Source organism: Monopterus albus, unplaced genomic scaffold (assembly GCF_001952655.1).
Source record: "Monopterus albus unplaced genomic scaffold, M_albus_1.0 scaffold43.1, whole genome shotgun sequence".
Lineage (NCBI taxonomy): Eukaryota > Metazoa > Chordata > Actinopteri > Synbranchiformes > Synbranchidae > Monopterus > Monopterus albus.
In genome coordinates, this window is record NW_018127923.1 from 2072899 (window position 1) to 2091612 (window position 18714).

General features: G+C 38.2%; 1 protein-coding gene across 3 annotated transcripts in view; it reads left to right on the forward strand.

The window, feature by feature from the left end:
* birc6 (baculoviral IAP repeat containing 6) overlaps nucleotides 1-18714 on the forward strand; it is a 164503-nt gene that overhangs the window by 119391 nt on the left and 26398 nt on the right. For all 3 annotated transcript variants that reach the window (XM_020599885.1, XM_020599888.1, XM_020599886.1), the window contains 3 exons: nucleotides 8783-9005; nucleotides 15857-16002; nucleotides 17857-17967. In XM_020599885.1, the coding sequence (XP_020455541.1) occupies nucleotides 8783-9005; nucleotides 15857-16002; nucleotides 17857-17967 (480 nt within the window). The remainder of the gene's footprint in view (nucleotides 1-8782; nucleotides 9006-15856; nucleotides 16003-17856; nucleotides 17968-18714) is intronic.

Genomic DNA, 18714 nt, shown 5'->3' on the forward strand with positions numbered 1-18714 from the left:
AGGGTGTGCACACTAATGCAACCACATTATTTTAGTTTTTTTATTTTTACTTCCCACTGAAAAACAGATTTCAGTTTGTTTTCAATTGAGTTGTACAAGTTATAGGTCACATTAAAGGTGGCTAAAGTTCTGGAATTATTTATCTTGGTCTCGTTTTTTTACATCACAGAAACCTAGCATTTTAACAGAGGTGTGTAGACTTTTTATATCCACTGTATATACTGTATGTACAAGATACACCTCTGGTTAGGTGGCACCTGTTAAACAGATATCACTAAAATTCATTCAAAATTCATTAAACAGTACACTAAACATACCTCAGAATTTACAATGACTTAAGCAGGTTTAAGTAACAAATGGAGACAAAACATCTGTTTATGCTTATTTTGATGGATCCTTTAATGCCATTTGTCTTTCTCTTTATGCATGTTCTTATTGTCACAGCCATGAATCGGTCACAAGCAACACAGTAGGATATAGCTTCTCTTCAAGAGCCTACTTTGATTAAATTTTTTTTTTAAATGTCAGATTTGAAATAAATTGGTATTTTAAGGCTTTAATTAATTTTAACTATCACAGTACTCCTGTATTGTACCTCATGGTATACAGTATATGCAACCCACCCCTGTTCATACAGTACCTACTATCCATATGAAAGGGATGGATGCCTATAAAAGATTAAGAAAAAGTGGTTTATTCACATAGAAGTTGAAAGGCCTTTAAGACCAGAGCCCAAGGTAACATCTTCAGATGTACTGTTGTGTCTGACCAACAGTCCAAAACCTAGATATTGCCATAAAAATCAAAAACAAACAAAAAAAGAGAATAAATTACTCAAAATGGTTAATTATCAGAATAGCTGCATATTAATTAAAGTTAAGATTTACTACTGACAGCTTGTTTTATCCTACTTTTACCTTATGGTTGTATCCTGTGCAGCACTTTGCAACATTGTGTTTAGAAAAGTGCTATATAAATAAACTTTCATTTGATTTGATTTTGAAATGTTCGTTTCATGCATCCTATATAAAACTGACCCCATGGTCAAGTCTATAGATGATAGAAGTGGTATTAGAACAAGCAAACTGAATAATTTGACAGGATTTGTCAGTCACATGCTTTAGTTTTCATCACCAAGCCTGTGCAATAACCCCTCATTACCCTACTAACTAGAACACCATATACAGTTCTGCAATATTTGAAACTGCCCATTTTACCTGTTATCCTATTCTTGTATCCACAATTTTATCATTTCATATATTATTTTGTTTTCTTGGGCATTCTTGTTTTTCGTGTATTTTGTACTCTTTTGTATTCTTGGGTAATTTGATATTTAAACTAGGTGTTTGTGTTTTTTTTTTTTTGGCTTTAAACTCTTTACTTGACTCCAGGAGATCCCTGCACAAGAATTCCTATATGCCTAGACTGTCTGTTTATGCATAAATGGCAAATACCGGTAAATATCTTGAATCTTGAGATAGGAGTAACGTACTGTGGCACAGTACACAAGTAAAGGTGCCATACATTTTTACTCTGAGCCACCCACTTTAGATCTTTTTGTAAGGAAAAAAATGTCACACTCACTAAATCCCACAGCTCAGGGTTAACTATAGCATGGTTTTTAATGCTTCATTGGGTTTTGGGTCCAGCACCAAGAAAAAGGACTGTTATGTAAGTGCAGTAATCCTTTTATTTTTGTCATTTTATTTATCTTACATTCAAATTAGTTGGTTTAGTACTTTTCATCAATCCTTAACATTTACCTGCTTTCTTGTGCACAAGCTTGAAAATGGCATACTCAGAATACAATACTTACTATTCTTGAACCCTAAGAGTTCATTCATATTATACCTTAGTGGAAACAAATGAAAAGTAAAGCTTATTGGAGAGAATTCCAAAATGAACAGTAGGCTTAAGGATTTTTCTCGAGGAAAACGTGTTGTAGGATTAATGCTAATTCTGGGGAAATGAAAATGGCATCCAGCGCAGAGTGGTTCAACAAGTATGTGCCTCCACATGTGACCGAAAAGGTGTGTAAAAACTCCTAACGTAATAAGTGCAGATAATGTATTAACTCCACACAATGTGATAAAAAAAATGTAATAAAAGCTAATAATTTAATCTGCCAACAATGTAATAAAGATAGTGACCACAAAATGTAACAGGTCTGTGCAGATTCTCAGTCATCCAGGTCATTGTAAACTGAAAAAACTTAGAAAAAAATCACCTGGACTTAGATTTCTAGGTCGAAGACGTTTCACCTCTCATGCAAGAGGCTTCATCAGTTCTGAAAATGTAACAGGTGTTTTCTGTGTATGCATCTTAAAAATTAGTAACTGATTTAACAAAAAGGTGTAATTTCTAAAATAGCTGTGATATATGCTCAATCATTTTAAATGATTGCACTGCTTTGTCGTGATACTTGTTATGCTCAATTTGACAGTATCAGGATTAATAAAATTTGCTCTGTTAGACGAGTACCTTTGTGCAGGAAGGAACAAAGTTGCCTCAGGTCCTTATTTTACCTGCTGTTCATAGAGTACTAGTGTTCAGGAAAGCAAACCAGAAATCTCACACAGAAATCAAAAAGAAAACTTGAGAAAACCAGGAATGCTACAACGAAAATGTAAAGATGGTAGAGCAACAAATTCCAAACCAAAGGCAATCTTGAGTAGTTATGAAGTGGAGAACAATCAATGAGCTGCCATATTTAGTAGCTTTAATAGTGGTTATAAAATAAACCATGCACAGGATGCTCTTGCTCATTCAGTAAAGTCTGTATCAGGAAAAGGGCAAAATGGTTTGATCTCAAATCTGAGGCAACAAAACAAACACAGAGACGCTGACTAGCAGAGGACAGGCCAGCATATTAGAGCCATATACAGCGCTCAGTTGTGCCATCAGCTGAGAATATGTCAGCATACCCAGGTCCCACGCAATTAATTGCTTGGTGTACATTTTAGTGTAGTGTTTAATTTTAAAATATAACGCTTTGTAAAATCCAGCCGTCCCTGGTAGGCTAGTGGGTTTGAATCAGGGTTACGTCAGGAAGGGCATCCGGCGTAAAACACGTGTCCAAATGTCAACATGGGAGTCGTCAGTGCGACGATTTGCTGTGGCGACCCCTAAACGGGAAAAGCCGAAAGTTCTTAATGCTTTGTAAAATCCATCTATCCATTCATTATCTATACTACCTATCCTGTAGATGGTTGTGGGGGGCTAGAGCCAATCCCAGCTGACACTGGGTGAGAGGCAGGCTACACCCTTTAGAGGTCTCTTTGTAAAATAAAGGCAACAATTTAAAAAAAACTTTGATAAATGTTATTGTAGTTTAAATCTTATACAATTGCGGAATCAAAGAAAATGCATTATTCATTATTTCAGCACTCAAATGTGTCTTTGTAAAGACTACATAAGTGGGTTTTAATAAGCAATTTGTTCTTGAGAATGGTCTGTTAATGGGGTCCAGTGTTGATAGAAGATTTTCAAACCAACAGCTGTTCTGTGCAGATAATTCAAAAGGATCCAAATTACCATTTCCAAAAGGATCTGATTGAATTAGTTTTTCCTCCCCTCAGAGCTTGACTTACTCATTCTAACCCAATTAAGATGTCCACGCAATGTATGTCAACTCAAAACTAAGTTATTTGAGTAGTTTGTTCCATAATTTTGTTCTTTTATGCACAAAAATACAGCCACTGTTTCTTCTGTCCTTTGAAATAGTGCAGAGCTTCAGGCCACATTTTTAACAGTGTCCACTGAGGCAGACTGTGTTGGTGGAGGCATGTCAGAGCCTTCCTGTTTCAGTGGCTATCCCCTCTATTCCATTGGCCTAGAGGAGTCAGACCCTGACACCATCCAGTCATGATCTTGAGTCAGAATATGAACCACCCACTCAATGTGACCCGCATTTTCAATGCCTTCTTCCCCTTGGGAAGTCAACAGACACCCATCCTTTATACTGTAGCAGCAACCAGCCTATGCACAGGTGTGCCTGTTAATCCATGAGTTGAGGCTCAGGGTTGACCAGTTTATAGTTTTTTGTCTTTTTATTGAGCATTATAGTAAATATGCAGGTTTTAATAACAGATAACTGGCTATCATATCTGTTTCAGTGGATTATTGCCAGTACATTACCATTCTGCTAGCATGGTCACAAGCAAATGCAACAGTGTGTATTTAATAATGAGGATAGATCATGTGCAGTAGGCTGTTCTCTTAAAGTTGCATTCATTTTATATGTATTTTTATTAATATTTTTTTTCACTTGGGGACAGAAGAACCAGATGACATACCCAGAGCCCTGATATGGTCTTACAGAGGTGCTATAACAAACATTAGAGCATAGTTTCAGACAGGCAGCAACATTGGCATTCATTTGGTGTCATGTTTTTGGCTACTTAATGAATCTAAATTCTCTCAAATCTGCTTTACGTTCTTTCTTAACATGCAGCCAGAGTCTACAGCTGCTCTAGTGGCAACCAGCAATGAGAGGCTGTACTTAGCATGCATTAAGCTAAGTGCTAATGTCAGCATGCAACATTTTTCTCAGTGACAATGTTAGCATGGCATTTGTCAGGTTTAATATGTATCCATATTCACCATAGTAGTTAAATGTATTTGTATGCTATAAAGTCATTGATAATTGTGTTTTCGAAACAATGTATGTCTGTACAAAATGCTATGACAATTTATCCAGTAGTTCTTGGGATAGGTCTGTCTCAACATAATTTTGGTGGTTTTCACATTGGGAGTGATCACTTTCACATTGTCTAGTCATTTCTTTTGGTTTTCTATAAATTTATTCTTTATAAGAGCTATAATGTCCACACAGTTTTAACCTTTTAAATTTGTGGCCTCGTTCAATTTGTAATAGGTTAAGTAAATAGCAACATAGCGGTTTCTACAGTTTTCCTGAATAATTGCAGCATTGCCTTAGGAAATTTTGAGCTGTTTTATGAACAAATTTACTTGATTCTAGGATGGCCTCTCTTTATGATCACACCCCCACACACAATTGTAGCCCCTGCCAATTAAGGGTAATTATAAAGTGTGTGGATGCTACACTTGCAAACTTCTATGCATCTCAGCTAGCCTCATTAGAAATGGGCCCCGGTCCCAGGAGCTAAATTAGGTGCTGCTCTGAAGTGATTCGATTCAGTTCAGTCAGCCAAATGACAAAAGTCATCTCAGGGTACTTACTTGTTAGTAAGGTCTAGACCTTAATATTAAGAAAAACCCAACAAATCCCCCTTGAGCAGCACTTGGTGACAGCAAGGAGGAAAAACTCCCTTTAACAGAAGAAAGCCCTGACAGACCCCGGCTCTTGGTGGGCGGCCTTCTGCCTTGACCAGTTGGGGTGAGTGGATAGAGGAGAGAGAAAAGAAAAGAAAAACAACAAGACACAACAATAAATAATCAAACACTGGTCAGGTTGATGTTCCCTTAAAGGAAGAAAACCCATCTATTTTGTGTTGTATTTTTTTGGTTGAAGGAATTTCGTTAACAGTTTGGAGTTTTGAAGCATTTGGCTTATACTGACGTTCTGCTTTCTAAAATAGGCTGTGCTTGTCTGTCAAAGACGAGTATGGTTACATTGTCTTCACATCACAAGTTTTCTCACATTTGAGCTCACTATCATTAAGTAATTAACAGCACAGAGGTGTCGCTTTCTAAACAAGTTCTTTTCCTCTGTTCACTGTGTGGATACAGCCTCTTACATCCTTCCAAAAACCAAATGTCATTCTGTCAGCTGTAATTACAGGAATCTTCCCATCTTCACAAGGCACTGCTTGACAGAAGAGACCCTAAATTGGATGAAAAGTAAGGCAGGAGCTATGAGTGGACAACAGGGTTTTGGGGTCAATTAGAATTTCTGTTTGGCATTTAATAGCAGCGTGGAACCTCTGTCTGGTTAGCCATGCTGTTTCCAGGCTTGAACCATTTGGCCATTAAAAGCTTTTGTCCATGTAGAGGTGAGAAAGGAAGTCCAAATGGCATTTATATCTTTTATTTTTATTGGACCCTACACAGTATAGGTAGACCTAACATCAGAACAAAGACAAATTAAAGGAAAAACCAACAATGTCTCAGTAAGGTGTTGGGCCTTCACGTGCCGCCAGAACAGCTTCAGTGCACCTTGGCATTGACTCTCCACGTCTCTGAACTCTACTGGAGGGATGAACACCATCCTTCCAAAACATATTCCCTCATTTGGTGTTTTGATAATGATGGTGGAGACGCTGTCTAGCACGTCACTCCATAATCTTCCATAGGTATTCAACTGGGTTGAGATGTGGTGACTGGGAAGGCCACAGCTTACGATTCACATCATCTTCATACTCTCCAAACCATTCAGTGACCCCTCGTGCCCTATGGATGGATTCAGAAAGGGAAAGAATGAGAGCTAGAATGCAGAAGTGTAAGTTTTAACAAAGCAGCTCTCATTCATAACAGCTCCTGTATATAGCTGTTTCTAATCAAGAATATGTCTAAGTTGCAAATGGCCCTGCCATTCTCTGCCCTTGGTTTTTTGGTTGTGGAAGAAGAAAGGAGGCTGTGGAGGTGAAAAACAAGGAGAAACCGCACTAAATAGGTGAAATCACAGATACTGCAGCGACAGGTTGAAGGGTCTTTCCGCGAACCGTTCTCTTCTTGTGCATTGATTCGCTAAGCTTAACAGCCAATCAGAGTGGTCTCTCCCTCTCTGACGAGGCCCAGTGAGCTGACAATGATTCTACATGTTGAATCAGCCGAAAAGCTGACTAGTGTGTCATCTGTCGGGTTCAGATGCCACAGTCGTGGACACAGGTTGGGTTCAGATGGAAATATGCTGCCCGATCCAAGTTGTAACACAGCTATCCTGTCTAAAATAAACTAACATGAGTGTAAATATTATGAGAAATAGTTGTTTGGGGCACCCTGATAGCCGAATGGTTACACTGCGGTACACCAGGCAGTGTGTGTGCAATGTCAGCAGTTCAAGTCTGGGCCACTGACGTTTGTCATACTGTAAAAATACCTTAAAAATTTTATTATAAAGTAAAACAAAGAAATTGTTTAAATAGCAAATTCTTTAGTTTATTTACCCATGATAAAGTTGATATATGATAAAGCTCTTGTGATAAAATGTTTGTCCTTCATAAATTTTTCTGCTGCCTGTGGTACTGTAGCAAACAGGAGAATTAAGGCTGTGTGGTCAGGAGACCCAAGCTCATTCTACATTTTGTCACTGGCACTCAGCAGTGTCCTTTTCTTTATACCTTTGTTTATTACCCTTTTGGCATGAATCTAAAAAGTGTTTGTGGATGTCCTGTTCCTTCCTTTTTGTTTTTTTTTTTTCTCTTTCTGTCGAGTCTGCTTGGCATTTATTACCCCACGGTAGAGGGGAAAACAAGTCTGACATTGGCACAAAGCAGGAGGAGGAATTCTGATGAGTTACACACAAATGCTCATAATAATTACATTGATACATCTAGAAGAGATTTGGATTCCATGGTGCCATCCAGAGACACTGCTTGTTGGATTTGAGAGCAGATTAAAGCCTGGGGAGGTCAGTGTTGTTCAGACTCTGGAAGAAGGACAGTAGGAAGCTGGGAGTTTCAATATAAATGTAAAACAGTCTGGAAGCCACAAACAAGAGCTGTTCCCTTTATTTTGATGCTGACACTTGACAGCAAGTACAAGTACTTCCACACACACTAAATACTGCCTCAGAAAATGATACAGTCAATCTCTCGATGCCTACTATATTTCACTCTCAACAGAACATTCTGTTTGGCTTTTGTATGAGTGCTGGTTGATGCAAGTGACACCCAGCGGCTGAAAATGAACCCAACACTGAGCCTTTAACATTTTTTTATTTTCTCATTTTGCTTTATGCAACCTCTTTTCGACGCTTGTTGCTAAACCTCTCTTCTCTCACTCTTGTATTATTTCAGAATAATCAGGTTTTTCAAATACAACTCCAAGGATGTGAATTCATTTAGTACTTCAGTGTTTTTAGCTACTCTAGAATTAGCTCTGTGCAGTGCTGGACTGTCAGTCCATCACTTTGTCCAGGCTAGAATAAGTAAAGTTATTTTTAGTTTAAAAAAGTATAATGCTTTACTTTGGTCAGATCACATTGTCACCCCAAAGCTAGCTAATTATTATCTGAGTACTTGTGATGAAAGTGTTTCCTAAACCAAATAATGATGTTTGTTTCTGAACAAGGCCAAATGCACTGTTGGTTTTACAATTCCTTACAAGAGTCTGTTTTGTAGCTCCTGTTTGCCACTGAATGGCTCATAAGGTAGATTATGAGAATAATGCTAAAAAATAAACTTGTGTGTTGCCCTGAGAATGACAATGTTAGGCAGGTGCAAAATGAAAGGAGACCACTGTTTTTGTTTGTTTTGTTTTCTATATTTATTTTTATGCTACTGCTGTGATGTAGCCTCTGGCCACTGTTGGCAGCATTGGATGCACAAGACTGTACTAGACAATATTTTTTTTTTTTTTTCATTAACTTCCAGTCAGTTTGTATTTGCAGTATTGTTTTCATAATGAATTTTTTGAACCAGTCAGTGACTAAAATTTCACTTTAAAATAGATATGCAGGACCATAATACATACAGTAGTCTGACAGTCATGGATCAGGGCTATGTATATCTATGTTCACTAGCCAAAATAAACAGATGTGCACATGGTACAATAGGGATCTGTGTTAGAAAGAAAATAGAAGCACTCTCTCTTTGGCTCCTGCGTCATCTTAACACTTTGTATCCTTATCTCTCTGCAGTTCTGGATATGGCACGCCATGTGCCTTTATATCGGGCACTACTGGAACTGCTGAGGGCCATTTCCACCTGCACAGCCCTGGTCCCTCTGCTGCTGCCTCTGTCAGGAGACCCTGCTCAGGATGAGGAGGAAGAGGATGAAGAACGCTCTGAGGGACAGACTTCTGTTGGTATGCTGCTGGCCAAGATGAAGACATGTGTGGACACATACACCAATCGCCTCAGGTGAGATGACAAAATGCATATAACATAGTGGGGCTTAGTGGAATTTGTTTTTTCAGGCTTCAGAATTTTAATATTAGAATACAAATATTAACTACCGTACTTTCCACACTATAAGCCGCTACTTTTGTCGCTTCATGCACACACCCTCATCATGGACAACACACGACGAAATGCATATGATGCCGCTTCAAGTTACAGGCGATCGATCTGGCTGTCGAAATATCACGTGTTACAACGTGGACACCTGTGGCTATGTACAACTTTTTTTTTCGTCTTACATTTAGTGGGTGCGGCTTATAGTCCGGAAATTACGGTATTACATCAAAATTAATAGTTAGACATACTTTAACTGACTTTAACTTTGTGAAGTCCCTCTACAGGGTGGTGGATGACTTTATACATGTTCATACTTTGATCTAGCCATGATCCCACCGTTCTAGAAAATGCACTCCACCTCTTTTCGATATCATGAACTGGAAGTGTTTGTATCTACAGCCCTGTTTACACATGAGACTGAAATACACTCTGGGTATAGGTATACTTCCAGTCAAAACTTTGCAGTTTTTTTAAGGAGTTCAAGTCCTGTGATTAAAAATGTCAACAAAAAATGTATGTAAAGTTTATATAAAACACGCCTCTTTCAGGGATCACCTAGCAGGTTAAATTCCATCTTTATAAATTCCATTAGCTGCTTTATAAATATGCAAAAATTTCTAAACTTCTGTTTTTGTTTTGTTATTAGAGTATTGAGTGTAGATTGAGAGAAAAAAATGTTGAAATGATTTTAGCATAAGGCTGTAAATTAAGAAAATGTGAAAAAAGTGAAGGGGTCTGAGTACTCTGTGACATGACTATGTGCATATATGTACATACAGTATGTATATACGTGTAGGCATACATACACACAAACAAGCTAAAATATGTGGCCACAACATGTTGTGTGAGCTCATCTGCCTTACTCACAACTGTTGCAAGCTTCTTGTTAACATAAATTCATGGCAAAGTGCGTTATTATGAATTTAGTATCTAATGGTATTTTTAGAACTTGCCTGTCATGAAAATAGTAGCAGCCATCCTGTGGTAGCATTGTTTTTTTTTATTTGCCTCATAAAGAAAACAGTATAGTTCCTGACAAGTCAGTGAGACAGCAGTGGATCAGTGATGCTGTAACATAGCTCAGGCAACAGTTTTGACCACTGAAAGCTTTAAACTTACAATATAATTAGCTTTTATGTTTGTAGCTACTACATGATGGATTATTTTTATCAGAATATCAAAATATTAAATGTGCCTCATTAACAAGTGAAAAAGATTATCTCTGTTAATGGGCCCAAAGAGAAATGTGTAATTCAGCTAGTGAACAATTTGTAGACAACATTCATCTTTTAAAAGGTTAGGATATACCTTACAAGAATAGTAACAAGAATGTCTCTGATATCCAAGCGACACCGTATCACTTGAAATTAGACATGGGTGATATGGATAGAGCAGTTACCAATATCCACAGTAATATGTGCCAGAAATAATAGCCTACATGGTGGTGTATGTTTATAACACAACACCAGTATGCTCAAAGTATAGTAAATCCCCTGAGGAGGTCACAATTTCCTGAATAACCTAGCAAGAATGACTTTTTTGGTTAATACAGTAAATGAATCAGTACTTTGTGAAACTGATACCAAAGTCATATAAAAAGAAAAACTAAGGCCCAAAACACACTGTACTTCATACAAGTACTCTTCATTCAGACAGGAATGCAGCTGAAACAGCTTGTGTTTGTACCACTGTACTCATTCCTTTGTGTCAGCCGGGCCAGGCATTGTCATTTGCTTTTGTGTACAGTACTTGCATGAAGTACTGTATCTTTCAGGCCTAAGAGCCTCAAGCCTTTGGGCAGCATTGTGAGACTTTAGTGCTAACATCACCACGTTGATGTTAAGCATGTGTAAGCTTTACCACAGTCACAATTTTAGTTTAGTGTGTGTCTGTGCTAACATTTGCTGATTAGGAATAAATGGAAAATCCCAATAAGAATGCCATTGCTTTTTGGTCATAAATAAATAAAGACAGTACTGAACAAATACAATTCTTGACCCAATGATGGTGCTGGATGAGAAGTCTGAAATTCACTAAAGTCATTAAGAGTTCATCATGAGCAGAACATGAATGTATGTACCATATTTAAAGCTAATTAATCTACACTTGTTGAAATTTTTCACTCAAAACCACAAATATGAATTCCATAGTAGCTCTAGAAGAAAAAGTCAGCAGGTCCCCAAAGTCATTAGGATTCATCTTCTGGGAACTCAACCAGTTATCCAAATTTCTAACCAATCCATCTCGAAGATGAATTGGGCCGATGATTGAAATAGTTTTGAGAGTAAGAGATTTCAGTTTTTGATTCTTGATTTAATTTTCAGAAAAATCTATGACCATGGTTTCATAGATCATATAGATCATGGGTGGTTCACTGTATAATGATGGCTAGAAATGGCAGTTGTATCCATTCAGAACTGAGTCCACAAAACAATACAATGTGCAGGGATTACTTTCTGTGTAACTCACAGGATAAATGAAAAGCTTGATTTCTTGGTGGCACTACAGGGAAAATTTGGGTGTCACCGGTCAGTAGAGTTCATTTATGGTTTGGATAAAGTGCCAGCTGTTTCTAATATTGAACAATTGTTTAGCAAGAGCCTTAATGTGAGGTTTACATTATCCTATGTGATAGAGGAGTTGGCAGTACACATTTAAATCAATGGCGATGGTTCAAGGTAGATGTGTTTGACAGCAGAACAGCTTGACACCTTGAGCTCTATCCTCAACATACTTTATGCTCTGTAATTACATTTTTCCTATATCTGTTAAATGATGTCTGTGCTGCGGCACAAAGATCTTATTAAACAAAAGATCACAATTGGAACAGATGTTAGATCAAAACTGAATAATTTAAAGCTGCCTTTTTCAACCGTGACCCTGCTGCTGCAGAGTAGCTCAGGACACTAGTAAATAAGTTTAAAAAGTGGATAATGCATTCCTTTTATTTTCTGGAACACAGCGAGTGTCTAATGTATTTTGATGATATTAGGCTTGGTAACAGCATTGTATAGTCACAGGTATAACATTGGTGTTTTATGTGTATTTGTGTGCACACACATCAGGATTTCTGAGGCTTAGAAACCTTGAAACACACAGGTGCACTTGATCTCACAACTAACACACAGAAGCTTTAATGAAAGAAGAGCCTGAGGGCAAATGGCCAGTCAGGGAGGCTGATCACTTAGCATTCTCTCAGCTAGTCTGGTGTTAGCCTGTCTGATGTACTTCAGTTCAACAAACAGGCAGTCAGACAGGAACAGTACAGATTCAAAGGATGGGGACATCGTCATTATCTATAGCTGGGGATTCTGGGATGAGGACGCCTATGTGACTGCTGTTCTCACATAATAAATTTGCCAATAGGCAAAAACTTGCAATGAATCCATCCATCCATCCATCCATCCATGAATTTCTAACATATGGTATCATTACCTTAAGTTGAGTGTATGGCATCCACTTGTTAGAGTGGATTTGTCATTAATTTGGAATGGTGTTGTGTCCACCTGCGGAACACAAGCCCAGTATTTACCCTTTTAGCTCTGTTTTTCATCTCTACCAACTCCTCAGAGAACTGTCTGGTTCTTTAGCTCTGCTGTGTTCGCCAGCTAGTTTCTGTCCTCTGGTTCTGAACAGATGAAGTCTGCATTGGGCAGCTGGAAACAACACCACACGAGTGGAGAGAGAGAACCAAAACCGTACATTTACAAGCTGGACAGTTAATCAATGAGCTAAAACTTGCTATAAAGATTTGTAAAGCCGAGGGGAGCTGCAGATTCAGGTGATAATTCTTTTTAGGTTTCTCACTACAAGCCACACCTTTTGCATTGTAAGTAGTAGTTTTATTTTTTATCTTAGTTTAAGGTATAGTTTTGCAATCCTCTGTTTTCATATTGTTTTAATGTCAACAATCACCAGCAATTTCTGACAGATGATCCAATGGCCACTAGCTCTCTCATAACATACTTTAAAATGTCAGTCAGATCTCACGTCCACAGCGGTTGTCATTAGCCTATATTTTGATTCATTTAATCAGGCAATATAGTCAGTGTAAAAATATAAAGTTTGTCTGCAGCCACAGCTTGGTTTTCACGAACAGAGATTTCTCCATCCCTGCTCCCTCCTTCTTTTGGTCTTGTGTGTATGTATGTCTCTTTAAGTATACAAACAAAAGCTAGGTCTGTAGTGCATAACTGAAAATAAAACCATTTGTCATTAATTAAAGGCATTTAGTGTATAAGAAATGAACTTAAGGTTTTCAAGCATGTCAGCTGATTGTATACTGTGCTGCATATGGTTAACTTTGATACCATTTGTCCATACGGCTTATGGATTAGGAAAAAGCATTCGATTTAAGAGATTTTAAGGAGCCAAACCCCCATATTAAACTTTCATTTCCACCTCTTGAAAGTTTACTTTGCTATTTTTGTTTTGTTTCCTGTTCCATTTTTCAGTTTTCTGCGTCTTACAGTATCTTGAGTCAAGTAAAGCCTTTTTTTGCCTCCCCAACCAACACACCTCTCTTCCCAGATGGCATGCTGGTTGGGGTCAGGAGTTCCTCATAGTGTTTTATCTGCCACCCAACAATATCACAAGTGTTAGCAGTTCTTCTCTCATACTGTAAAAGCCCTGCTTTTCTTTCCTGAACTGGCTGACAGTTTGCCAGAACTTTTTTGAGGTCAACTGAAAGTCTCCATAGCCTCCCCAAACTCCTCCTGTATCTGGGTTACTGGCATTGATGGTTTTGTTTTGAAGAGACTCTCAGCTGCTAGCCAGTGCAGTATCTAGGATATATATTGTAAAGTGTCTTGACAAAAAAAGATGTCATTTGTCAAAGTTTTTTGCAATGTCCTGCTTCACTGACTGCCTCTTCAAGAAGATCTGTTGACCCTTTGGAGGAAATCACTTATCTAGACAAAACTGTAAAAAAAAAAAAAAAAAGCAGTGAAAGCAACAATATAACAGTTTTTTTTAAGTGGATTTGTAGCCATCTGACTGTTACTCTTGGTTCTGGAGCATTCACCTTCATGGCCCACTGACCATAAATAGACCAGGCTCACATTAATTTGTTGTCAGAGCTATCATGTGCCACAGACCAACCTTAGTGTTGGTTTGTGGTGTATCTGAAAATCCCAGTACCTACCTCCAATTGACATTACCCCACATAATGTTTTTTACGCCTCTGCCCCAGGGATAGACAGCCAGAGACATTATGTTTTCCGGTTGTCTGTACATCCAGCTGCCCCATTCTTTTGAACACAGTATGTCAGGAACACCTTGAGAGAATTTCTTCAAATTTGGCAAAAACATCCGCTTAGGCTCAAGGATGAACTGATTAGATTTTGGTAGTCAAAGGTCAAAGTCAGTGACTTCTCGTCTCTCTTTCCTGTGAATGTTACTGGTTGGCAGAGGCATACTACCATGGAGTAATTCTAGTTTAGGGTATCTTGCTTTGTGGCAAGTTTTATGTTTTTCTTTTGTTAAATTGAGTCCCAATTAGGCCTGTATGTTGGTATTGCCAGACTAGCAAAAGCGGTTTTGACCTTCTCCAGTTTACCCCAAAAGTCAAACTTTAGACTGCACTGAAAGCAACTTTTCACATAGGGGAAAAAAACCTCCACTTTATCCACTGAAAAATACAAGGACAGTGCCCCAGATTGTAAATCGCAGGAGAGGAAATGGCAAGTTCACCAAAAAGCAGAAGGCAGTTGAGGCTGTAATTTTTCTGGAGAGGAAGTGAAAAATTACCTACATATATACTCATTTTAAACAAGTTTCCTACCTTACAGGAACTCATTGGTTTTAGTTCACCTTAGTACATTATCAAAATGAACTCAGAGCTTTGAAACTTGCTTAATATAGCTAATGCATTATAATGAAACATTATAAATGGGGGGGGGATTGCTGTGCATATGTTGCAAGATTTTTTCAAATATACTCTCTCATTGAATGATCAGAATTGGAAAGTCTGCATGCTACTTAGTAAACAAAGTAGTTAGCAAAGATGTAACTGCACAGTAGTGACACTTTCAAAAGTAAATGTCAGGAGGAACATATGAAAATAAAGAGCTCTAATGAGAAGAGAGTTTCTGCAGAGCAACAGCAGTACCATATGAGTTTGAGCCAGAGGATAATGAGGGGGGCATTGATGAAGAGGGCAAGAAGACATTGACATTACCACTATGTCATCAGGTCAAAGCAGAGCACCAGGCCAGTCCTACAGTTGTAACACATGCCATACTATGCAGGTAATAACGGAATAGTTTGCTATAAATGGGATATACTGAAACCAAACCCTGAATTTTAATGTGGGTTTGTCACCTTAAAGTTTAGTTTTGAAAGTTTACCGACTTCTGCAGAATATTAGACAACCTGAAATATGGCTTGGTGAATGACTGGCACTAAAATAAGTTCTAAATTAATGGTAGTTATTTAACTTAAATGTGAAAAATCACTAGTGCAGTTCTTTAGATCTTATACTAGTTGTTTAATCATTCCTTTTTATCCCAGCGATGTTTCTGTCAGTCAGAACGTTCCTGTCTTCACACCTCCCTTCTTGTTTTAATACTGCTACAGCTATTGTTGGGTGGTTGGCTCTAGTTAAATGTGTTTGATCTAATCACTGGAGAATGCTACAATGATACAACAGTAAGCCATACCTTCTAGAGAAAAGAATGGATTTCTGAAATTCAGGTTATCAAACAGCACCCAATACTCCACTATGGCTGAATGTATATTTGTGTGTTCTGTTCCAGGTCAAAGAAAGATAAGAGTAAAGGTGTGGTGAAGACAGACACCTCAGATCCAGAGCCTGAGGGTCTGACTCTGCTGGTGCCTGACATTCAGAGGACAGCTGAAATAGTCTACGCTGCTACTACCAGCCTACGCCAGGCCAACCAGGGTATGTTTACAATGCACATTTTTATTGTAGCAGTAAATTTCATGTTTTCTATAGTGTTTGATTTCAATCACAGCCTGAAGACTCTTGGGTCAAAGCAATATATAATTTCATCAGGACCATGCCCACATAAACTCAGTTTCATGTAGAATGTGTTTGAGTTGGGATTTTGAGCAGAAATGTTAAGCTGTAGCAAACTTTCAAAACACAAGCCTGTACTATATTTTGCATCCTTGCTCTTGCCCTGACTAACAGCCTCTGTTGGCAGACATCCAGTATTTTTCATTTCCCTTCTTTCAACTTGATCAAAATTATTTCCGCAGGGCCTAGCTCCCCTTTCTCTCTCTCTTTTTCGCTCACACCCTCATCTGTTGTCTGTCTCTCACCCTCTTGGTTCAAGGACAGAAAATGAGTTTCTAAGTTTAGTTTATCAAAAGGTCTGAATGCCATCCTCTTTGATTAACCACAACCCAACAATTTAATCTTAATCAACGAAGCCATTAGCCTGTTTTTAAAGTTGAAATTGACCCAAAGTCTAAAGCTAGAGGATAAAATCAACCATAGGTGTTGCTTCAAATGTCTTATGTGGTCTCGGTCCCTTGAGGTCAGTGATGTACTGTGCACTTGCAAGGATTTATTTCTAAAACTGGTCCACAATCCTTGGTATCCTTTGTGAGGCTCTGAGCTCTCTCCCAAGCCCTATGGAAAAGATGGACAGTCTCTTCAAGCTGTGTCACAGGATTCAGACTTTGAAGGATTAGCGCAAAGTACAGAGCTTAGCTTGTTTTTGTACATGAGGATATAAAGAAAGAAAGAAGACTGTTCTAGCAGCACCATCAATAAAATGTCCACCCCATGATGAAACGTTACACCTCACCCATTATTTTGTTGCTACAAAGTACATAATATTAAGATTCACCTATTTTTTTCCAACTCCATCTGGCTATCTAACTGATCACTTAGGTGACGAGTTGGCCATAAGATGTGATGGAACTGTGAATGCGTGGTTGGGGATACTGATAAAGATCAATTTCATTTCACTTCTCATAAAGAAATCCATATGATAAAGGCCTCTGTAGCTACACATCATACAAAGTTGTATTGAGGAAATTTCAACATTAGGGTCTAGACATGTGTATAATCGGTCAAGGCTTTGAGAAATATCTTTGAGAGATGCCATGACCAGACAGAAGCAGGACAGTATTGATTGAGGGGGAGAAGTATTCCGCTGAAGCATCGATATACCAGTCTTTAATAAACAATCCACATAAATGATGATCTCAGTGGTCCTTGTTTTCTTATATACATTTCTTGGGCTCCTGTGGATTCTAGTTTTTTTTTTTTTTTTTTTCGTTAAATATGTCTTTGTGATAAATCAGGGAAAGTTTATTGGACCTCTTTTAATATGTGTATGTGTGTGTCTATACACATATATAAATATATATATAACTGTGTGTGTGTGTATATGTATATATATATATATACACACACACACACACACACATACACACGCGCGCACACACACACATACTCTTTCACAGGTCTAGTAAAGATTGCTATAATTGTTTCCTCCAGGCCTTTTGTAGTATGTCTTTGTGTGCATGCCTGTATATCTGTATATATGTGTGGCTGTATAACAAAGATCAATGCAAAAATTGCAGGCAGTTGCTTTTTAATGTGACTCTTCTGATAAATAGTCCTGTGGCAGGCAGGCCTTGCAAGATTTTCACAAGGGAAGCTCTTCCCACACTTATGCTTCTGTGCCACAGTTACACTCTGAATGCCTAAACCCTGCTCTTTTTTCACTCTGGTCATAATGATTTTGCCCTCCTATCCCAAACCCCACCTCCTTACCAGAGAGAAAGCTGGTAGAGTCTTCAAGAAAGGTGTCAAGCCGGCCTAAGCCCCTTTCCATCCTACGCTCTCTAGAGATAAAATACGTCACTGCCATGAAGAAGCTGCAATTTGGTGAGCTTACATTTACTTTGTGATGTGGGCATGTCTGCATGCACATTCATTCTGTTCAATTCAGTTTTATTTGCATAGTGCCAAATCACAACAAAAGTCATCTCAGGACATTTTACAAAGACTGTACTATTATTATTATTATTTGTATCATTATTATTATTATTATTATAGAGGACAACCCCAGCAAATCCCCCCTGAGCAAGCATGTTTGTTTAAACATGGTTGCTGTTCATGCTTTTGGTTTTAGTTTGTGCACACTTGTCAGCAAGCACAACACTATAAAACAATTCCAAATACAGAGATACACACTTTTCTCTCTCTCTTACTGTATGTCTAACATGAGCCATAATGTCTTCATGCCAGAAATCAGAAAGGGAAGCAGATTCAGACTATGTTCACATCCTGCTCATCCCTTTTGTTTTGTCCATCACTCTCCATTCAGCCGTGTCATGATTAATTACACTGGCTTTGATGTGTTGCAATAAATTTTGTAAGCAGCTTGAGTTCTCAGGTAACTGCCAAGTGACTTGAGGGTAAACAGTGTTGTGTCAGAAAAACTGACAACAGTCAGGTCTAAAATATAACTCACTATAACAAGAGAGCAGTACATTTTTACGGGCATTACCAGAGACCAGTTTGCATTTATTATATAATGTGACTGACGATGTTCAGCAAGAGAGAACAGAACTATCTTGCCAGCATGCTAGTGGTAGATAAACATCTGGAAATGTCATCAAAATCCATTAA